General features: G+C 45.0%; 2 protein-coding genes across 3 annotated transcripts in view; one reads left to right on the forward strand and one right to left on the reverse strand.

The window, feature by feature from the left end:
* Positions 1-7,906, forward strand: part of LOC118098351 (sodium channel protein type 4 subunit alpha-like) — a 111,535-nt gene extending 103,629 nt beyond the window's left edge. Inside the window, exon 32 of the mRNA XM_047337853.1 lies at positions 1,346-7,906. Coding sequence (XP_047193809.1) covers positions 1,346-2,652 — 1,307 coding nt within the window. The 3' untranslated portion in view covers positions 2,653-7,906. The remainder of the gene's footprint in view (positions 1-1,345) is intronic.
* Positions 7,907-8,838: 932 nt separating this feature from the next.
* Positions 8,839-15,289, reverse strand: ssr1 (signal sequence receptor, alpha). 2 transcript variants are annotated; one of them, XM_035142053.2, is made up of 10 exons: positions 15,125-15,288; positions 13,262-13,395; positions 12,890-12,986; positions 12,688-12,791; positions 12,402-12,560; positions 12,155-12,231; positions 11,775-11,853; positions 11,291-11,384; positions 10,996-11,010; positions 8,839-10,256 (listed from the first exon to the last, which is right to left on the reverse strand). In XM_035142053.2, exons 1-10 carry the CDS (start codon positions 15,189-15,191, stop codon positions 10,189-10,191), a joined length of 894 nt encoding a protein of 297 aa, XP_034997944.1. In that variant the 5' UTR covers positions 15,192-15,288; the 3' UTR covers positions 8,839-10,188. The 2 variants fall into 2 exon arrangements, with proteins under 2 accessions (XP_034997944.1, XP_034997945.1); XM_035142054.2 differs by lacking the exon at positions 10,996-11,010 and having other exon boundaries at positions 15,125-15,289.
* Between the last annotated feature and the right edge of the window lie 2,854 nt (positions 15,290-18,143).

An 18,143-nucleotide genomic window follows, 5' to 3' on the forward strand; every position in this document is an offset into this window, starting at 1 on the left:
GCTGAAATCAACGGCTTCTTAAACAGCCGCTTAAAACTTACAAACTTAGATTGATTGTTTAAAATCTAATAAACATGATTAGGATGATTTGACTCTGAGGAACTCATCTGATTTAACTTCACACGCAGATTCATAAAAACCTTAATCATCAGGTCATGTTCAGAGATGTGTGACTGGTCGACTTGGTGTGTGTGTGTGTGTGTGTGTGTGTGTGTGTGTGTGTGTGTGTGTGTCCAGTCTGACATGACAGTTATCCGTCAACAAAGTGACCATCAGTGTGGCCTTGATGTTTATCCAGCTTCAAGGTCCCGTATGGTCATATACAGTACACACACACACACACACACATCACACACACACACACACAGACACACACAGACACACACAACACAACAGCCAAAACAGGTACTTTAGAGATCAGTGCTTGTATTTTGTTTTGCTGCTGCTGTTAGCTTGACAAGAATGTGTGTGTGTGTGTGTGTGTGTGTGTGTGTCTGTGTGTCTGTGTGTGCGTGTCTGGGGGAGGTGAAGGTAACAGCAGCAATCAGAGCTGCCAGAGGGCGTTCCCTAGAGACAAATCAAACATGAATGACCCGTTACATCAGCTGGTCCGTGTGTGTGTGTGTGTGTGTGTGTGTGTGTGTGTGTGTGTGTGTGTGTGTGTGTGTGTGTGTGTGTGTGTGTGTGTGTGTGTGTGTGTGTGTGTGTGTGTGTGTGTGTGTGTCTTTCTGTGGTTGTTTGAACAAACCGTGGTTTGTGAGGACATTGTGTTGGCTCCTGTTACGACTCAGTTTTAAGGGTGAGGGTTGGTGACGGGTGAGAGGGGAGGGATTGGTCCCCCGGCAGTCGTGTTGATGTATGGTGACTCCCTCAACTCCCCCCTGCTCATCCCTTCAATCAGCCATAACTCAACCCTGGGAGACAGATGAAGGTGTGTGTGTCTGTGTGTGTGTCTGTGTGTGTGTCTGTGTGTGTCTGTGTGTGTGTTTGACTCGACGGCTCAGTAATCAGAGCAGATCTGCCTCATAAACACTTTGACATGATGTCACTCTCAGGACGTCCTGGAAGAGAGGACAACATCTTCAGCTTCTCGTTTTCAGATGATAAAAGGGACCAAGGCAGTAAATAGTTTCTAATCAGAACCAATCAGAGTCAAGCATAGGTAGACTCCGCCCACTTGGTGATGACGACAGGATGAATGTATGTCAGACAAAATTCTTTAGTCCCTAAATTACAACGTGAAACCAGAACTAACATGAATCTTGGTTCAGATGTTCAGGTGAGAAAACGACCTGAGATCTGATCTGAACTGTTCGTAACCTTTTTCTCTTCTTCTGTTTTTCAGGTATCGTGCTCGCTGACATCATCGAGAAGTACTTTGTGTCACCAACCCTGTTCCGAGTGATACGATTGGCCCGTATCGGACGTATTCTGCGTCTCATCAGAGGTGCCAAAGGCATCCGGACGTTACTGTTCGCCCTCATGATGTCTCTTCCTGCTCTTTTCAACATCGGGCTCCTCTTGTTCCTGGTCATGTTCATCTACGCCATCTTCGGCATGGCCAACTTCGCCTACGTGAAGCGGCAGTCGGGAATCGATGACATGTTTAACTTTGAGACGTTTGGGAACAGTATGATCTGCTTGTTCCAGATCACCACCTCCGCCGGGTGGGACAGTCTGCTCAGCCCCATCCTCAACAACTCCCCCGAGGAGTGCAATCCCCACCTCCCCCACACCGGCACCACGGTGAAGGGGAACTGTGGGAACCCGTCTGTGGGCATCACCTTCTTCGTCACTTACATCATCATCTCTTTCCTCATCGTGGTGAACATGTACATCGCCATCATCCTGGAGAACTTCAGCGTGGCCACAGAGGAGAGCACGGAGCCGCTAAGCGAGGACGACTTCGAGATGTTCTATGAGGTTTGGGAGAAGTTTGACTCAGAGGCGACACAGTTTATTGAGTACGCCAAACTGTCCGACTTTGCCGACTCGCTGTCGGAGCCGCTGCGCATCAGCAAACCCAACAAGATCAAGCTTATCTCCATGGACCTACCCATGGTCAGTGGGGATAAGATCCACTGCCTGGACATCCTCTTCGCCTTCACCAAGCGAGTCCTGGGTGAGTCGGGCGAGATGGACGCCCTCAAGCAGCAGATGGAGGAGAAGTTCATGATGGCCAACCCTTCCAAGATCTCCTATGAGCCAATCACAACAACTTTGAGGCGGAAACAGGAAGACGTCTCCGCCACAGTGATCCAGAGGTGCTATCGCAGACACTTGGTGAGGCGGCAGATGAAGGCCGCCTCCTACTTGTATCGTCAGATCACAACACCTCGACATGCAGGAGTCGTCTGTGAAGAAGGTGGCGAGGGAATATTTGGGGAAGACGCACCTGAGAAAGAAGGGCTGATCGCCGCCATGATGAGGGAAAACTACGGCTCGAGTTTGTTAGGGATAGAGCAATCCGAGACGATTTCCTCCACCTCATCTCCGCCGTCTTACGACAGCGTGACGCGAGCCACGTCCGAAATATTTCATCCGCTTGTTGTCAACACAGGAATCGTTGTTGTTGACACTGCAGGCAGTGAACCCAGCGAACAGTCGTCATCTGCGGTCGACCCAGACCAGCGGCAGGAAACGGTTCCGTAGCTGGAACCGAAGAAGCAAAGCATTTAACAGACAAGGATTTTCTCGTTGGGTTAAGCCTGTTGGTTCTGTTGTTTGCTGAATGTACCATAGCTGGGGAACGCTGAAGAGGCACCACATGGGAGCTATGAGCGAGGAGCCGCAGGAGGCGCCGAGGGAAAGGGAAAACAACGTGGAATATTTACTACCTTTAATGTTATTTCCTGTTCCCTGCGAAGATTCCTGGACTCGACAGCGAGTTTCTTCGCAGGGAAACAGACAAACTGCAGAGGCAGAGAAGGAAACCAGTCCAGTTCGCCTTTGTTGGAGTGAAAGACAGAAGTGGAGAGAAGAACCACCTCTGGATCCCTTTGACCTTTTGGGTCTCTCGTGTTTTCAGGACATTGACTGACCTTTGACCTCAGCTACAGGGGTCAGAGCAACTATATCACAGATGTATCCATCATTTATTGGCCTGGGGGGGTTGTGCCTTCCCACAGATGATCAATGTGCTCAGAGTTAGCCGGGCTGTAAGAGCGGTAGTTTCCCCTCACGGTAACGGTCAGCGGCGTTCTGACGGACTGACACTCGAGAGAGGACGGGAAACAGTGAACGTGATTTTAAAAATGTTTTGGTAGTAAAAGTATAACTTTGTTGATGTTACCAGTCTTTTAATAGCGGTACGATTATTACTATTTTTTATATTTTTTAGAGTAAGTTGAAGAACAAAATACGCAGTCTCCCTCTTTTGACTTCGGAGCGGCGCTGGCTACGAAAGAGTGACTGAACTACAACGTTGTAATAGACGAGAGAAGAGAAGGAGAAAAATCTCAAGAACCTGAGAAGCAACTTCATCAGTTTTTTTTTAACTTCACTTTAACACATCTGGATAACGTCACATCGAAGAAGAGCCCGGGAGGTTTTTATTTTTCTCTTCTGAAAACGTTTGCGATAACACCAAAAATCTGAACGTGCACAATGAGATTTAGTCCCGGACTCTTGCAGCATGTGATCGTACCGGTGGTGAACGTCGTCCTCGGCGCTGTGACCAATGGGTGATTTGTCCAAAAGTCCAGATTTAAAAGCACGAGTCCAACTTCCGTTTGCTTCACGAACAAACCTGAACCGACGACTCGTACGTTTGCTGCGTTTCTACGTTGATTTAAATCACATCAGTGAGACGTCGTGTTTGGTCCATGTTGAAGAAAATAAATCTTAGTCATCGAGAATTCATTTGTTACAAGAACTAAATATTTTAATCATACGAGAAGAAGTTGAAAATGATATTTTAAAAGGACAATATCAGAAAATCAATCTCTCGCCTGCATTAAAGTGAAGAATGTGGAGAACTTCAGTCCTCATTAAATTATGACTTTATTATAAAATATTCAACTTTGTTCTCTCATAGTTACGCTTCATCCTCATTAAATTCTGACTTAAATATTATAAAGCTCCAACTTTAATTACATAAAATTACAGCTTTAGTTTTGCAAATACTACGACTTAATTCTAAGAAAATGATAACTTTTTTCTCGTAAAATTATGACTCAATTGTTGTAAATTTATGACTTTATTTTCTTGTAAAATTATGATTTAAGTCTCATAAAATTATGAATTTGTTTTCTTCCTCGTGGCCGTAAAACACTCATTAGTACATTTTTAAAAAACTCTTTCAGAATTAAAAAGACTTAATCAAGACTTTAGTCTTTTGTCTAAATCCAAACTGAAATAATTTACCTTTATCAAAGAACAAATGACCCATTTATCAATTGAACGACTTTCATATCTTAATAATCTGAAGGCGTTAATCTGCAGCTACATGTTGTTTACTTCAAAGTAGGAAAAATAGTGTTTCATCAAGTTAAAAGCGAAGATGCAAACGACATAAAGTCAGAAAATAAGTTAAAGTGCACAACATCGGAGAAAAGTGTCGGACTGTGTGTGTCGTCACCGCTCACGAGTCTGTTAGCAGCGGTGACGTCACCGTATTCACGACAAATCACCCAACGCCGACTCTCCGTCTGGTCCGAGTTTGGCTCCGCCCACATTGGATTGTGAAATTCTTGGTGTGGTCGATCGACCCCGACCAGATCGCGACAATCACCTCAGCACGAGCGTCACGATTTCAGCCCCGTTTAGTTTTGCGGAAAGTTCTCACTCATCCTTCGTGTTTGAGCTACGATCAGTGTCCTGGATAAAAACCCACGTTAGACACAAGATGGCAGCAGAGACGAGGGCTCGGTTCTACTGTCGGTTCTTATTTCTCAGACTCGTTTGTTCATCGCTGAAGAACATTTGAGATTATTCACCTCTGAATTGACGAAGCTGTTTATTTCTGTAACTTCAACAAAAGCAACGTAAAACAGATCAAATCCAACAAACTGGAGGAAGTGAGGGGACGAGTCTCCGAGGGTTTCATCCTTTTTGTTGCTTGTGTCTTTTCATTTGATTTGTCGACGATGAGAAACATATTTACTTAACCAGACATTTACACTGTAAACTTAATCCTCGTGACAACAGCTTGAAATCCTGAACAAGCGTCTGCAGCGGAGCCGGTTGTTCCCAGGACACGACGATGCTCAAAGCTTCTTCACTTCCTGTTCTCACTAAATGAGATGAAGAGTTTCGTTTGAAATCAAAGTAATAAATTCTGAAGCAGTGATTCCTGTTTAGTTTCTTAACTGAGAAGTGAAACTGACGGTTTGGAACAATTTGACCAAAGTTACTTTTCTGGTGCAAAGTTCAAAAGATAGAAAATAAATTGATTCCCTCAATGGATCGATTTTTTAAAAAAAAAACTCAAAGGTATTTTATTTTACCCCAAAAAATCTTGAGATTGAAAAGAAACTCTTCAAATCACATCACAGCTTTATTTATGTATATTTATTTATTTATTTATTTATTCATTGGATGATTTCGTTTTTCTGGTCGATTGCTTTATTTGATCTCAGATTTTGATTTCATGAGAGGCTCCCCCCCGACCCCCCGCGGACAGCGGAGGCCGAGCGACACAACTCTTTATCTATTTTGCACAGAGAAACAAAAAAGACCAAACCGCGTCAAGCAATAACGGTTTGCCGACACCTTTTAAGTGAATTCTTAGAGAACGCTCGACTTCACAGAAGCTTTTTCTCACTGTATGAATCTGTGGCTGAACTGAGGAAAATACCTGAAATGCACAATAACACCTGAATGATTTGAAGAGTCCTTGTTTCCCTGATGCAGCACCGACAGTGTTCCTGTGGATTTACAGACGAACACACCGACGTGAAGCTGACGCGAAGCAGCGTGTTTTTATTCAAGTGTCAAAGTGTGTGTACAGCGTTTGTTTGGTCGATATCAATATTTCCAACAACCTCTCTCTCTCTCTCTCTCTCTCTCCGTCGTCGTGGTCACCCGGGGGATCTTTACTAAACGCTTTATTAGACTAATATGAAAAAGGAAAAAGACAAAAAAGAAGAATTTTACTGTTCTGGACTCTGTTTCTACTAGATTCTATTGAGAATAATAAACCATGTAGGTAAATACTTAAGACACTGCTGAACTCTGCGGAGGCGTTTTCAGGTTGCAGTTGTGCTGAAGGGCTGTTTTCAGTAGCAATAGACCCAGAGTGTGCCTGCTACACATGAACCCAACACTCCAAGCCATGCTCTCACTTTGACTGACTGGTTGATTGACTGATTAAGTGTTTTTGATAATGAACGAGGTCCACGGTCTCTCATCTCCCCCCTGTCACCGCTGAGGCTCAGCACCGAGAGCTGATTGGCTGATGACACGAGGAAACGTCAGAAAGGTTCAGATTCACGAAATTCTGCAGGAAAACGTTCAAAACGACCAAATCAGAAAACTGGGCTGGTTCATAAAGTCAAGATGCAAATCTGCATCATTCAGGAAAATAAATTGACCTCCTCAGTTTCAATATGAGAAATTTAATTCAATAGCATTGTGCTGCCTTTTCTGAAGTGGTACAAGAGTCTATGATTTGTGTATTAATTCAAACGTCAGAATGTTTCCACAGCACCGAGAAGGAAAACCCGGCATCGAACGTCTGGTTGGAGCGATTCACTCATTCTGTGATCGAACTGTTCCTGGTTTGGAATGAAAGGTTCATCGCTGCTCGACATTTAACATCCGACAACGGTTTTGTGTTGAACTTCGGTGAATCTGGACCTTTGGTTTCACTGAGCACAAAAACTTCAGCTGCATATCGACTGCGTCACATCACAGCAGCAAACTGAAGCCCGAGTTCTGTGTCCGGGCGGGAAAAGGAAACTCAAGACGGCGCCGTGCGGGTCAGTGACGTGGCCCGAGGGCGACGCTCAGAATCTCTGCTCCTTTTTGTCGCCTTTTCCCAGTTTCTAAACCAAAAGCTGCTTCGTCACCTTCAAAGCAAAAGGACAAACTTGTAGGTACCGACACGGAGGACATGCACAGGAAACGAGTGGTTTCATTGTTCATTATTGTTACTGTTGTTACTATTGACTGTGTGAAATGCAATACAACACTTATGTAAACAGGCGGTGAGTGATGCTGTATCTTCTTTACAGAACCAGCCGAGTCATTTCATGGATTTGGTTTTTCCAGGCGTCCTCTCACTGCTTCAACCACCGTCGCCCCGTTTACACCGCAACTGGTTTCACAACGATTGTCAAAGTGGTTCCGCCGGGTCTCCGGCTTCATATCAGTTCCACAGAAACCTCATATCTCCAGATAGTTGCCTTTATTCAGGTGAGGAGGAGACGAGAGGCTGAATATTTCCCTTCCTGATTATTTCTGCCAAATTTTAGAAAAGGTTTGTAACGGAGGCGGCTGAGAGTTCATCACTAACACGTCAAGATGGAAGAGGTAAAATCACAGTTTTGGAGATGAGGTTTATTTATACGAGCAGTGTTAATGTGAGTGGAGCCACGTCAGAGATTTTACTTTGAAAGAGTCAGGAACATAAAGAAGACAGACAGGAAGTGGGAGATTCTTTTGCAGTAGTGCCCTGAACAAATTCAACAACTGAACATTACACTTGTAATGTTTCCACATGAAAATATCAATAAGTGAGAAAGTTACGAGGTTTTCCTCCGACCTCAGTGAAACCTCGGTGTAAAGGAGGCGAAGCTGTGCCTCAGTGACCCCCCCCCCCGTGTTTTAGAGACAATAATTTAAATATATATACACACTTTTTAGTACTTTGAGTTGAAATACTTTAGTATTTTGCAAATTCATGTCTCTGTATATAAAAGAAAAAAAGCCTCCTGTAATAAACCAGAACAAATTTAATACTGAATCTACAGTGTTGGTTTTATTTTGAAGTTTCTGTGTCTACATATATATTTATGTCTTTAAAACAGAATATTAGAGGGAGAGAGAGAGAGAAGACATGAGGAAGGAGAGAGGAGGAAGGAGAGAGGAGGAAGAGGAGGAAGGAGAGGAGAGGAGGAGGAAGGAGAGAGGAGAGGAGGAGATAGGAGGAAGGAGAGAGGGGAAGAGAAGACATGAGGAAGGAGAGAGGGGAAGAGGAGGAGACATGAGGAAGGAGAGAGGAGGAGGAAGGAGAGAGGAGAGGAGGAGATATGAGGAAGGAGAGAGGGGAAGAGAAGACATGAGGAAGGAGAGAGGGGAAGAGGAGGAAGGAGAGAGGGGACAAGAGAAAGGAGAGAGGGAAGAGGAGGAAGGAGAGAGGGGACAAGAGGAAGGAGAGAGGGGAAGAGGAGGAAGGAGAGAGGAGAGGGAGGGAGAGAGGGAAGAGGAGGAAGGAGAGGAGAGTAGGAGGAAGGAGAGAGGGGAAGAGGAGACATGAGGAAGGAAATGAGTTTTAAAATCAGTCTGTGGAGTCATACTGCCTCCTGCTGGAGAAAACAGGCACTGCAAGAGAGGGGACACCCTCACCTCCTGACTCCTCCCCACCCTCACCTCCCTGACTCCTCCCCCACCCTCACCCCCTGATTTCTCAGAACAATTCGAGGATCGTGATGAAAAGAAGAATCCATTTTCAGTGGACTGATATTTGTGAGCGTGTGATTCGCTGCAGCTTGATTGAACCTGTGAAGGTGTGAGTTGCACTGACATGTTCTATTGAAATGTATTGTCATTTTCTGATGTAACGTCTAAATTTAACTTTGACTCCATTTGCAGCTAATGTACTTTCATTTGTTTTTCATCAGTAAATATTGAGACAGAACTGAAGGAGAATTAAAAAACACACGGAGGCAGCGGATCTACAGCAAATCATCAGTTTATTCTCCTGCACGTTTAAAAGCAAATAAAAGTAGAAGCTTGTGTCTATGAATGTTCGACCCCGTCGTCGTAGAGACAGGAAACCCCCGACCTGCTCTGCGTCGGCAGCGTGTTCACGTTTGAACCACGTGTTTAAATCCAAACTGAGGTCAACGACTCACAGAAGTTTCAGTCGACCAACATTCAAACGCTGCAGAGCCCGTGACGCCCCCTAGTGGTAAAACAGAAATACAGTACAGAAACCCACCCTCCCAGTTAAGCCCAATCTGTCACACAAATAAATTAGCTCGATAATTTTGCGTCCGCGTCCATCAGTGTTTACACCAGTGCTTTAGGGGTTTTTACGATTCAATGGAGAAAGGAAATTGTTTGACTTCATTTCATGAGTTGTTCTTTCAAACTTCTATGTTCACTTGACTTTTTCTTAGTTTGAACCGTCTTTTAGTTTCGTCTCCAAATCCAAACCCATCCCTGTTGTTTGCACGTGTTCTTTGCACAAAGGGTTTGAAACGTCCACAGGAAGATCTGGACCCTGCTTCTGTTTTAAAGTGTCAGCGGCCGTCGTTTAGAGAGCGAGCGTCAGGTGCTGTGTGAATCTTCCCTCCGGATCTGAGCAGTGAAACGAGCAGGGGGAGGAGGGATGGAGCAGATGGAGCAGAGCGGACACGCCACAAAAACAAAAAGATGGATTCTAACGCAAAAACGACACCGAAAAACAAACAAACTGCAAAAGAAAAGCCGTCATGGCGGCTCCATCACACACCGGAGTGGGACTGAATCTACTCATGAACGAATCTGCCAAATACAGCGTCCGTTCATCGTTTCTACAAAACGTAGAAAAGAGTTGACGTTTTCCATCAATGCTTCAAAAAGCTGACGATTCATCATTTGATGTTTCTTCTAGAAAACGGACAAAGATTAACGCAGATTCGTTTCGTGTAGATCCATTTATCCGATAATTCTTTTCAGCCCAATGAACCAAACACAGTAAAAAAACTAACAGAAATGACAACGACGACATCAGCAGTTATTGACCCGTCAGAGAGAAACGTTGTCGTGCCTCAGAAACACAACGAACCTCCCACTTCTCTCCCTCGTGTGACGGCTTCACCAAACACAACTTAAACAAACAGGGCAGTGCAGTGTGTGTGTACTCAACAGTTCTCAAGCTGAAAATAGAGCCAGCCATCGCTGAGCTTGGCACTGGTCAAAGTTTCTCAGTAGAGCGGACAGAGTGCGCTTGATGTGGCGCTCGCAGCCACCCCCCCCCCCCGCTCCTGCTCTCACTCAGAGGGGCGGGTGAAGTGTGGTCGCCGCGGTGCCAGGCGCCCGTCACTCGTCGGAGCCGGCCGAGCGTTTCTGGTTCCTTTTGCGAGGAGATCGTCTCGGAGACGCTTTGTCTGGGAGGAGAGAGAAAACAGTGTGATGGATGGTTTTTAACCAACAGACAAACTTCAGGCCTCGTTCACACCTGCTCTTAACGTCTGTCCTGAGAGATCTGATCTCACGTTCGTCTGTTCACACCTGACATTCAAATCATCCTGACCCTATGATCAGATCTCACTTCCTGCTCTACATGCAGATAAACACCTACGTCATTTGTGTTCATGACGAGATTAAAGAAGTTGCCTCTACTAACATGGAGGAGGTGGGGTTTATGAGCTACACTGCAGCCAGCCACCAGGGGGCGACCCAGATGTCGTCCATCTCTATTTACAGTCTGTGTTTGACAGTTTAGTCCAAAAAGAGAATTGTGATTAAGATAAGAGATTTATTGGTGCAGCTGAAGCTCCACTTTAATGTCGTATAAAACCTTAATCATTATAATTAATAGAATAAGTTTTGCTCATTGAGAGAAAGTTGGTTTTAACTGATGAATAATGAGGAAAACAAGGTTTCAGTTTTCATACAGGCTCCTGGATTAAGTTTCAAAAACCGAAATGTAGAACTTGTGCTGTTAATTCAATTTCTCCATGTGACAATACTTCATTTGACCAAACATGGTTTAATTATGACACTGAGTGCTTTGATTGTTCAGGAACATGAGCTACACCCCCCCCCCCCACTCATCTGAGAAGAAACATTTAAATAAGACTAGAAAGTTAAGAGTCCAGACACACGACATGAAGCAGACCTCACCTCTGCGACTCTGCACTGAAGACGCAGGGAAGCGTGACAGCGAGGAAGAAGGAGAGAGAGAGAGAGAAGGTGAGTGATCGTCGTGCACAGGTGAAGGTTAAAGTTCACTGAGAAACAGGTGAAGGTTAAAGTTCACTGAGAAACAGGTGAAGGTTAAAGTTCACTGAGAAACAGGTGAAGGTTAAAGTTCACTGAGAAACAGGTGAAGCAGGAAGACAACAGAGACGTCAGCTGACCCAGCGAGGAAACATCGAAGGACATGGAGAACGTTTGGAAATGAGTGAAGTGTACGTACTGATCTGGTTGAGTGTTTCCTGAGGGATCCAGCTCAGATCAACGTCGCTGTGGCTCGAGGTTCCCATCTCCACCTTTGGAGCTGGACGCCTCCTCTGCACAAACAAACACACAACTTCAGTGTTTCTTCAAATATGACAAACGCAAAGTTTTCCTGTTGTCATGACAACAGAGTGTAAAGTACATTTTTAACACTTATTATTTTAAATCACCTTTCACTTCATCAAGAGATTTGACTTCAACATGCACATGATTGGTTGGTAATCTGAAACTGAGCCTTTAAATTAATAACTCTGCTTCTGGATCATTTCCTCTGTTAATGTACGAACATGCAGGTATTTCATCTTTAGAGATGTCCAGAAAAGTTAAACAAGAAAGACGTCAATGAAAATAAATCAAATTTAACAAATGCACTGATTGGTCACTTAGATAGTTTCAGAGGTTTAATGACTTTTCCCCCAGAGATAATAAACGTGATGTTGCACCTTTCGAGACTCCATCAGCTGGTGAAGGCCGACGATGACCAGCAGCCCGAGGCCCGACAGGAAGACGTACATGAAGATCCTGAAGGAGAAGGAGACAAGAACAGGGCGAGTACGAAGAGGAAAAGGAAAAGGAACCTAGAAATACCACACCCCCACCAAACAGTGCAGTTTCATCTCATACTCATGAGGTCACTGTGACCCTTGACCTCAAAATATAATCAAGTTCATCCAGATCTGAATTTAAAGAAATTCCTTCAAGGCGTTCTTGAGCTATCACGTTCACATGACAACATGAAAACATAATGCCTCTGGCCACTAGGTGTCACCAGCGCAGAGACATAACAGAAATAAATGAGCAGACAAGCAGAACAAGGACATACGTCTCCCCGTCCAGTCCGTCTTCTCTCTCAGTGATCGTGACCGTCTGGTTGAACACTGCATCCTGGAAAATGTTTCCCTGCAGAGCAGAAGACAAAGACAGAAGAGAAGGAAAATCAGGACACAAGAAAGGATCAACATGGAGACGATGGAGGAAGAAGCAAAGGTCAGAGGTCAGAAGGTTAAACGTTGTTGAAGAGCATGGAGAGATCTGGGATCTGTAAACCGTCCAATGCCCAAAGTCCTTACACTGCCGTCCTTGTAGTTGAGGTTGATGACGAGTCCGAATGGCCGCCCCCCCATTGGCTCAGCGGGGATGAAGGAGTACTCGAACGTGGCCTGTTTGCTCGCAGGAACCACGGTGCCGAGCTGCAGAGCGGTGAAGTTCTGGATGTAGAACTGGTAATCCTGACCGAGACAAACAGAACCACGTTAGACTGTCCAGGGACCATGAACCCAAGCTGTGGTTATTTGTGGTGGTTGGAGCTGAGCAGCGGCAGGTGGCTGCAGGAGGAGCGGGCCCTGATATCCGTACCTGTGGGTAACGGAAAGAAGCGTCCAGTGACTCCACCACGAATTCCTCTGGTCCCTTGTTGGTGAAGCCAAGCAGGAACTTAACGATGTTGTTGGCTGGGAAGTCTGGAGGGAAACCAGGACACGGATCAGACAGGGTTTTCACAGCGATGCAGCCTCAGAGTAAATGTAGAAATTATGAATGAGAGAAAAAAGTGATATACCATCTCCTTTGACAAACAGGATGGTGGTATCAGCGTTGGGGGAAGCCTTCACCTCTCCAACCAACGCTTCCTCCTCTTCCTCTTCTTTTTCTTCCGTCTACACAAACACACTCAGCAGGTTTAGTTTCCCTGAGTATTAACTAATAACTTCAAGTCGAATCTAAGCTTGTGTAACATTATTGTATTTAATGATTAGTTTCATCATCAACAGATGAGTCCATCCACACGTTGACATTCTAGATTATAAACATGTCACTGTAGAAAATAGAAAAAGACCATTTTAAATCATCCATTATCTCTGTGTGTGAATAACATTGTGTCCAACTGTTTTGTTTGTGTGATATTTTGACCTTGATGCAGTCAGTCACTCACCAACTCTACATTATCATCATCTTCCACCTCCGCTTCATCGTCCTCGTCTTCAGCCGTCACATCATCCACAACATCTTCCTCCACGGCCTCAGCCTCCTCATCTTCAGTCAGATCCTGAGCACTCACCACCGGCCCTGACGCGTCATCAAAACAACCTTTTACTCTCAGTGAATTGGGTGAAGAGCTGTTCAGTGTTTTTCAACCACATCAGAAACAACAACAGGTACAAACGTCTGCCAATCCAAACCCCTGCAGCTCCCTGCTTCAGCCACAAAACAAGAACCACCGAGCAAGGCAGGGAGAAGTTCTCAAATGACTGCAAGGCTCAGCCTGCATCCGAAAGGCGACGGTTTCAAACTGACACGATTTCTGTCCACACCAGCGTTAAAGCTCAGTATCAGTTTCAATCAACGCCCATTCTAACACGCACGAAAACTGAAATCACATGACCACTCACATGCACGTGCCAGTGTGAACAGATGGTCCAAATCACATCTGGTCTCCCCCACATATAAACAGCTGTATCTTTGTAAAATACAGGACTGAACAGCTGTTAGCCAACCCAACAGGGTCAGTAACTGATTCTCCATGTTGTGTTCGACTCTGGGAGCTGAGGCTGGAGGTTTTCTACTGGACAGAGGTCATGTGACAGGAGCCTGACGAATCAGCAAAGGCTACGTCCTGGCAGAAGAGTCCTAATCAGCGGTCGTGACCGTCTACGCCATCGTCTCCAAACATCGCAGCTTGTGCTCATCCAGCCTAAAGCCCCGGAGTTCTTCCACTAAAACGAGGCCGGCACTGTTTCCGAACTTCTGCTGAAGCGATTCGAAGGTTGTCAAAGTCATCGTGGCCTTTGGGAGTCGCTGGCCTTCATTCATCAGGTGACAGAAGATGAGGTTCAGGTATCTCTTCAAATGTAGATTTGAAAACCGCAGACACGTGTTCAGTTCTGCTTGTAGCTGCTACAGGAGCGTTGTTGTAAACTAAACTCCGTGTGGCGGGTTATCTTCATACAATTTGACAAATCGTAACTTGGAGCCCAGACCAACACGCAACAATCAGAAAAATCATCCTGAAGAGAGGAAATATGAATTCCTTCACAATAAGACTTTAATGAAAGGAATACAAATTACTTGTTAATAATTCCACATATGGATTTTACACAGAATCAGTGGTTTGGAACAATAGTGAAAATGCACGTTAGCTCAGATCACGTTGAACATGTAGTTAGTCCCATTACAGCCTGTGTGAGAGGAACAGACAGAACATGAACGTCTCGACTTTAAAGAGAAGAAGCTGCAGATGATCGGACTTCAGCCACGTGACCACATTCTCAAATTATATTATCATAATAATAATAATTACAATGAGGAAATGAATCCAGACTTCCCGTGACGCTTCCAACCAGAAGGCTGTTAACATGAGGCTGGATTTAAAATGAGACTCTTGTTGCTGCTAAATGAACAAAACAGATATTTTCCAGTTTATTAAAGGTTCTTAGTCCGTCGATGTAAAGTGAGGTCACCGGGGAGTGACGCCTTCTGCTGGAAGAGCCCAGAGACAGTTAGCATGTTAGCTTCAGTAAGGACACGTCAGTGTAAGCAGGCGGGCAAAGTGCGGCCCTGCAGCTAGCAGCTAGCAGCTAACACTCCCCCCACAGAGACCTCCACGGGACAGAACTCACTTCACGACGCGACCACCAACTACCACCGAGCCGAGGAAGCGCCACGTGTCACACACAGTTACATTGAGGTAGATCTAAATGAGGCCGGCCCTGTTCACTGAGCTAGTTAGCTGCTAGCGCTAGCACGTTAGCGGCAGCTAGCTACCAGAGCCTTGTCTCCAGCGCAGCTTGAGGGTTACCTCTGGTGAGCAGCGCAGCCGGGAAGGCTAACAGCGCGAGCAGCAGCAGTTTGGGAAGAAACTTCATCTTTAGCGGCAGAAACCAGCGGCAGCTCTCACTCAGTGTCCGTCACCCACTTCCGCTTTAAACACACCGACCGGAAACAGTTGGTCCGCCGGCGAAACACGTCCCCAGCGCTGTCTGCCGTGTTCGATGTCGTGTCGATGGTTCCATGTGCTTATCGCGAGATTAGCTCGACATTAGCATCTGGTGCTAGAGTTCTGTCTGGATCAGTCTGTCTGGTTCAGTCTGTCAGGTTCTAGAGTTCTGTCTGGTTCAGTCTGTCTGGTTCCAGAGTTCTGTCTGGATCAGTCTGTCTGGTTCTAGAGTTCTGTCTGGTTCAGTCTGTCTGGTTCTAGAGTTCTGTCTGGTTCAGTCTGTCTGGTTCCAGAGTTCTGTCTGGTTCGGTCTGTCTGGTGCTAGAGTTCTGTCTGGATCAGTCTGTCTGGTTCCAGAGTTCTGTCTGGTTCGGTCTGTCTGGTTCTAGAGTTCTGTCTGGATCAGTCTGTCAGGTTCTAGAGTTCTGTCTGGTTCAGTCTGTCCGGTTCTAGAGTTCTGTCTGGATCAGTCTGTCTGGTTCTAGAGTTCTGTCTAGTTCAGTCTGTCTGGTTCTAGAGTTCTGTCCAGTTCAGTCTGTCTGGTTCTAGAGTTCTGTCTGGATCAGTCTGTCAGGTTCTAGAGTTCTGTCTGGATCAGTCTGTCTGGTTCCAGAGTTCTGTCTGGATCGGTCTGTCAGGTTCTAGAGTTCTGTCCGGTTCAGTCTGTCTGGTTCCAGAGTTCTGTCGGTTCAGTCTGTCAGGTTCTAGAGTTCTGTCTGGATCAGTCTGTCAGGTTCTAGAGTTCTGTCTGGATCAGTCTGTCAGGTTCTAGAGTTCTGTCTGGTTCAGTCTGTCTGGTTCTAGAGTTCTGTCTGGTTCTAGAGTTCTGTCTGGATCAGTCTGTCAGGTTCTAGAGTTCTGTCTGGATCAGTCTGTCAGGTTCCAGAGTTCTGTCTGGATCAGTCTGTCAGGTTCTAGAGTTCTGTCCAGTTCAGTCTGTCTGGTTCTAGAGTTCTGTCCTGGATTGAATTGGTGGGAAAAGCAGAATACATTTTTTTTAATTTTCTCATAAATATCAGTCTTCTTACACGTCGGGATTTTGATCAAGATCCATGAATTAATCTCTGAAAATGTTCCGTCTCACAAAGAGAAAATAAAAAGGTCATTTCCTGTAATACAAGTACAACGAAATGCAGTTTTCCATCTAACCAGAAAGTACAAACAGTAGATGAAGGTGCTGATGAGACACATTCACAGGTGAGATATGTTATATTCTGTAAAATGCATATGTTGTGTATAAACCTGAAACAAATCCCAATCAGAAGTTCGTGGATCTGCAGCAACAGTTCGTGAGTTCTTGTTCTTCTGGATGAGGGTTAACATGTTGACCAGGAGATACTTTGACCCCAATCAGCCAATGTGAGCTGCTATTACAATTAACTACATCTATAAGTATCTCATCTATTATTGACTTAATAACAACTCGTGGATGAGTCACCTGCTCCTGATCTCTCTCTCCTTCTCCCCCAGTCTCTCTTCTCTCAACCTGACCTGGTTAAGAGCCACGATATGTTGTGATTTGGTGAAATACAAATAACATTGAATTGAATATGTGAATAAGAGAGTGGAGGAGCCGGAGTGTGTCTGCAGACACTGAGTCAAAGGACAGAGCAGCAGATCCACTGATGATGCTGTGTCACCTCCACAGACACAGGGAGGACGGACACTGTGTGACAGCTGATCCCAGAGCAGCTCACCTCCTCTGGTTCCTCTGGAGACAGAGCTCCAGAGGAACCTCGTAGTGAATGAACGTCTTGTGAAACAGCTGCAGATTAGATCAGATTCTTCTTCTTGTGTGTTTGAATTTAAAATGTTTGGTTTGGTGGATGAATGAAATCAACTGATAAATAATAAATGGATGGATCAGACACACGTGTGTTGAGGATCATAACAAAGTCACATGATGACCTCTCCATACAGTGAGAACTTGAGCCTGTCAGGAACTGACTCTGTCAAACATTTCTTATCCTGAAGTCACAAAGAACTGAGACGGGCTTGAAGACGAAGTGAAATCATCATGTTGAGACAAGTGTCTCCACAGAATAACACAAACTGTTCAACACAACAGGCCCAAAATGTCCACTGTCTTCAGGACATCATCTCTCAGACACTTTCTGTCCCTTGTCTCTGCTGTGAACCTCCCATCATCAATAATTTCCCAGCATGCTGCTGTTCCCAGAGGCCTGCTACAGTCTCCCCCTTGTGGTTGTTCTGAGGTGGTGTCGAGAACGTACAACAAGAATCTTCATCTACGTTTGTATAAAACGTCCTCGGGTCAGTTTTCTATTAAATATGGTCAAATGTTTATGAAACAGTTTCCTCAGAGACTTAAAGATGCTCTGCTCTTCATCGACTCTTCTTCATACTGTAAATGTCTCATTCACTTTTCTTCTGGTTGTTTCCATTATGTCAAACTGGTGATTTTGTTCTTTTACCTGCACCAAGGACGAGATGTTTCCACCTGTTTGTTTGCAAGAGGAAAGAAAAGCAGAGTCATGATTCCAGTGAAGTCGGTGGAAGGATGTTTATTGAGCATTAAAGCAGAGACAAGTAGAAACAGGACTTTTCTCTCTGAGATGTTTTTCTTCTCGTTACATCTGGTTTGTCACAGAGGAAATGATCCATGTGTTTGACTCATAGACTGAATATAAAGGCTTTGACTGGGATGTGCTGCTGTTATACTACAGCGCCACCTGTGAGTCAAAAGTAGAAAAGCCACCACCGCTCTGCACCTGATACAGAAATGAAAACGTCCCATTTTAAGTCCAGAGTTTTGATCTTTTGTGTCAAAGACAAAACTCTGATTTTAAACTCAAAGTGATTTGATTGTGTTTAACTTTGTGTTGAACTAAATCAATTTGTGACGTGAATCCAGGAACTT

The sequence above is a fragment of the Hippoglossus stenolepis genome, chromosome 19 (assembly GCF_022539355.2).
Source record: "Hippoglossus stenolepis isolate QCI-W04-F060 chromosome 19, HSTE1.2, whole genome shotgun sequence".
Taxonomy (NCBI): domain Eukaryota; kingdom Metazoa; phylum Chordata; class Actinopteri; order Pleuronectiformes; family Pleuronectidae; genus Hippoglossus; species Hippoglossus stenolepis.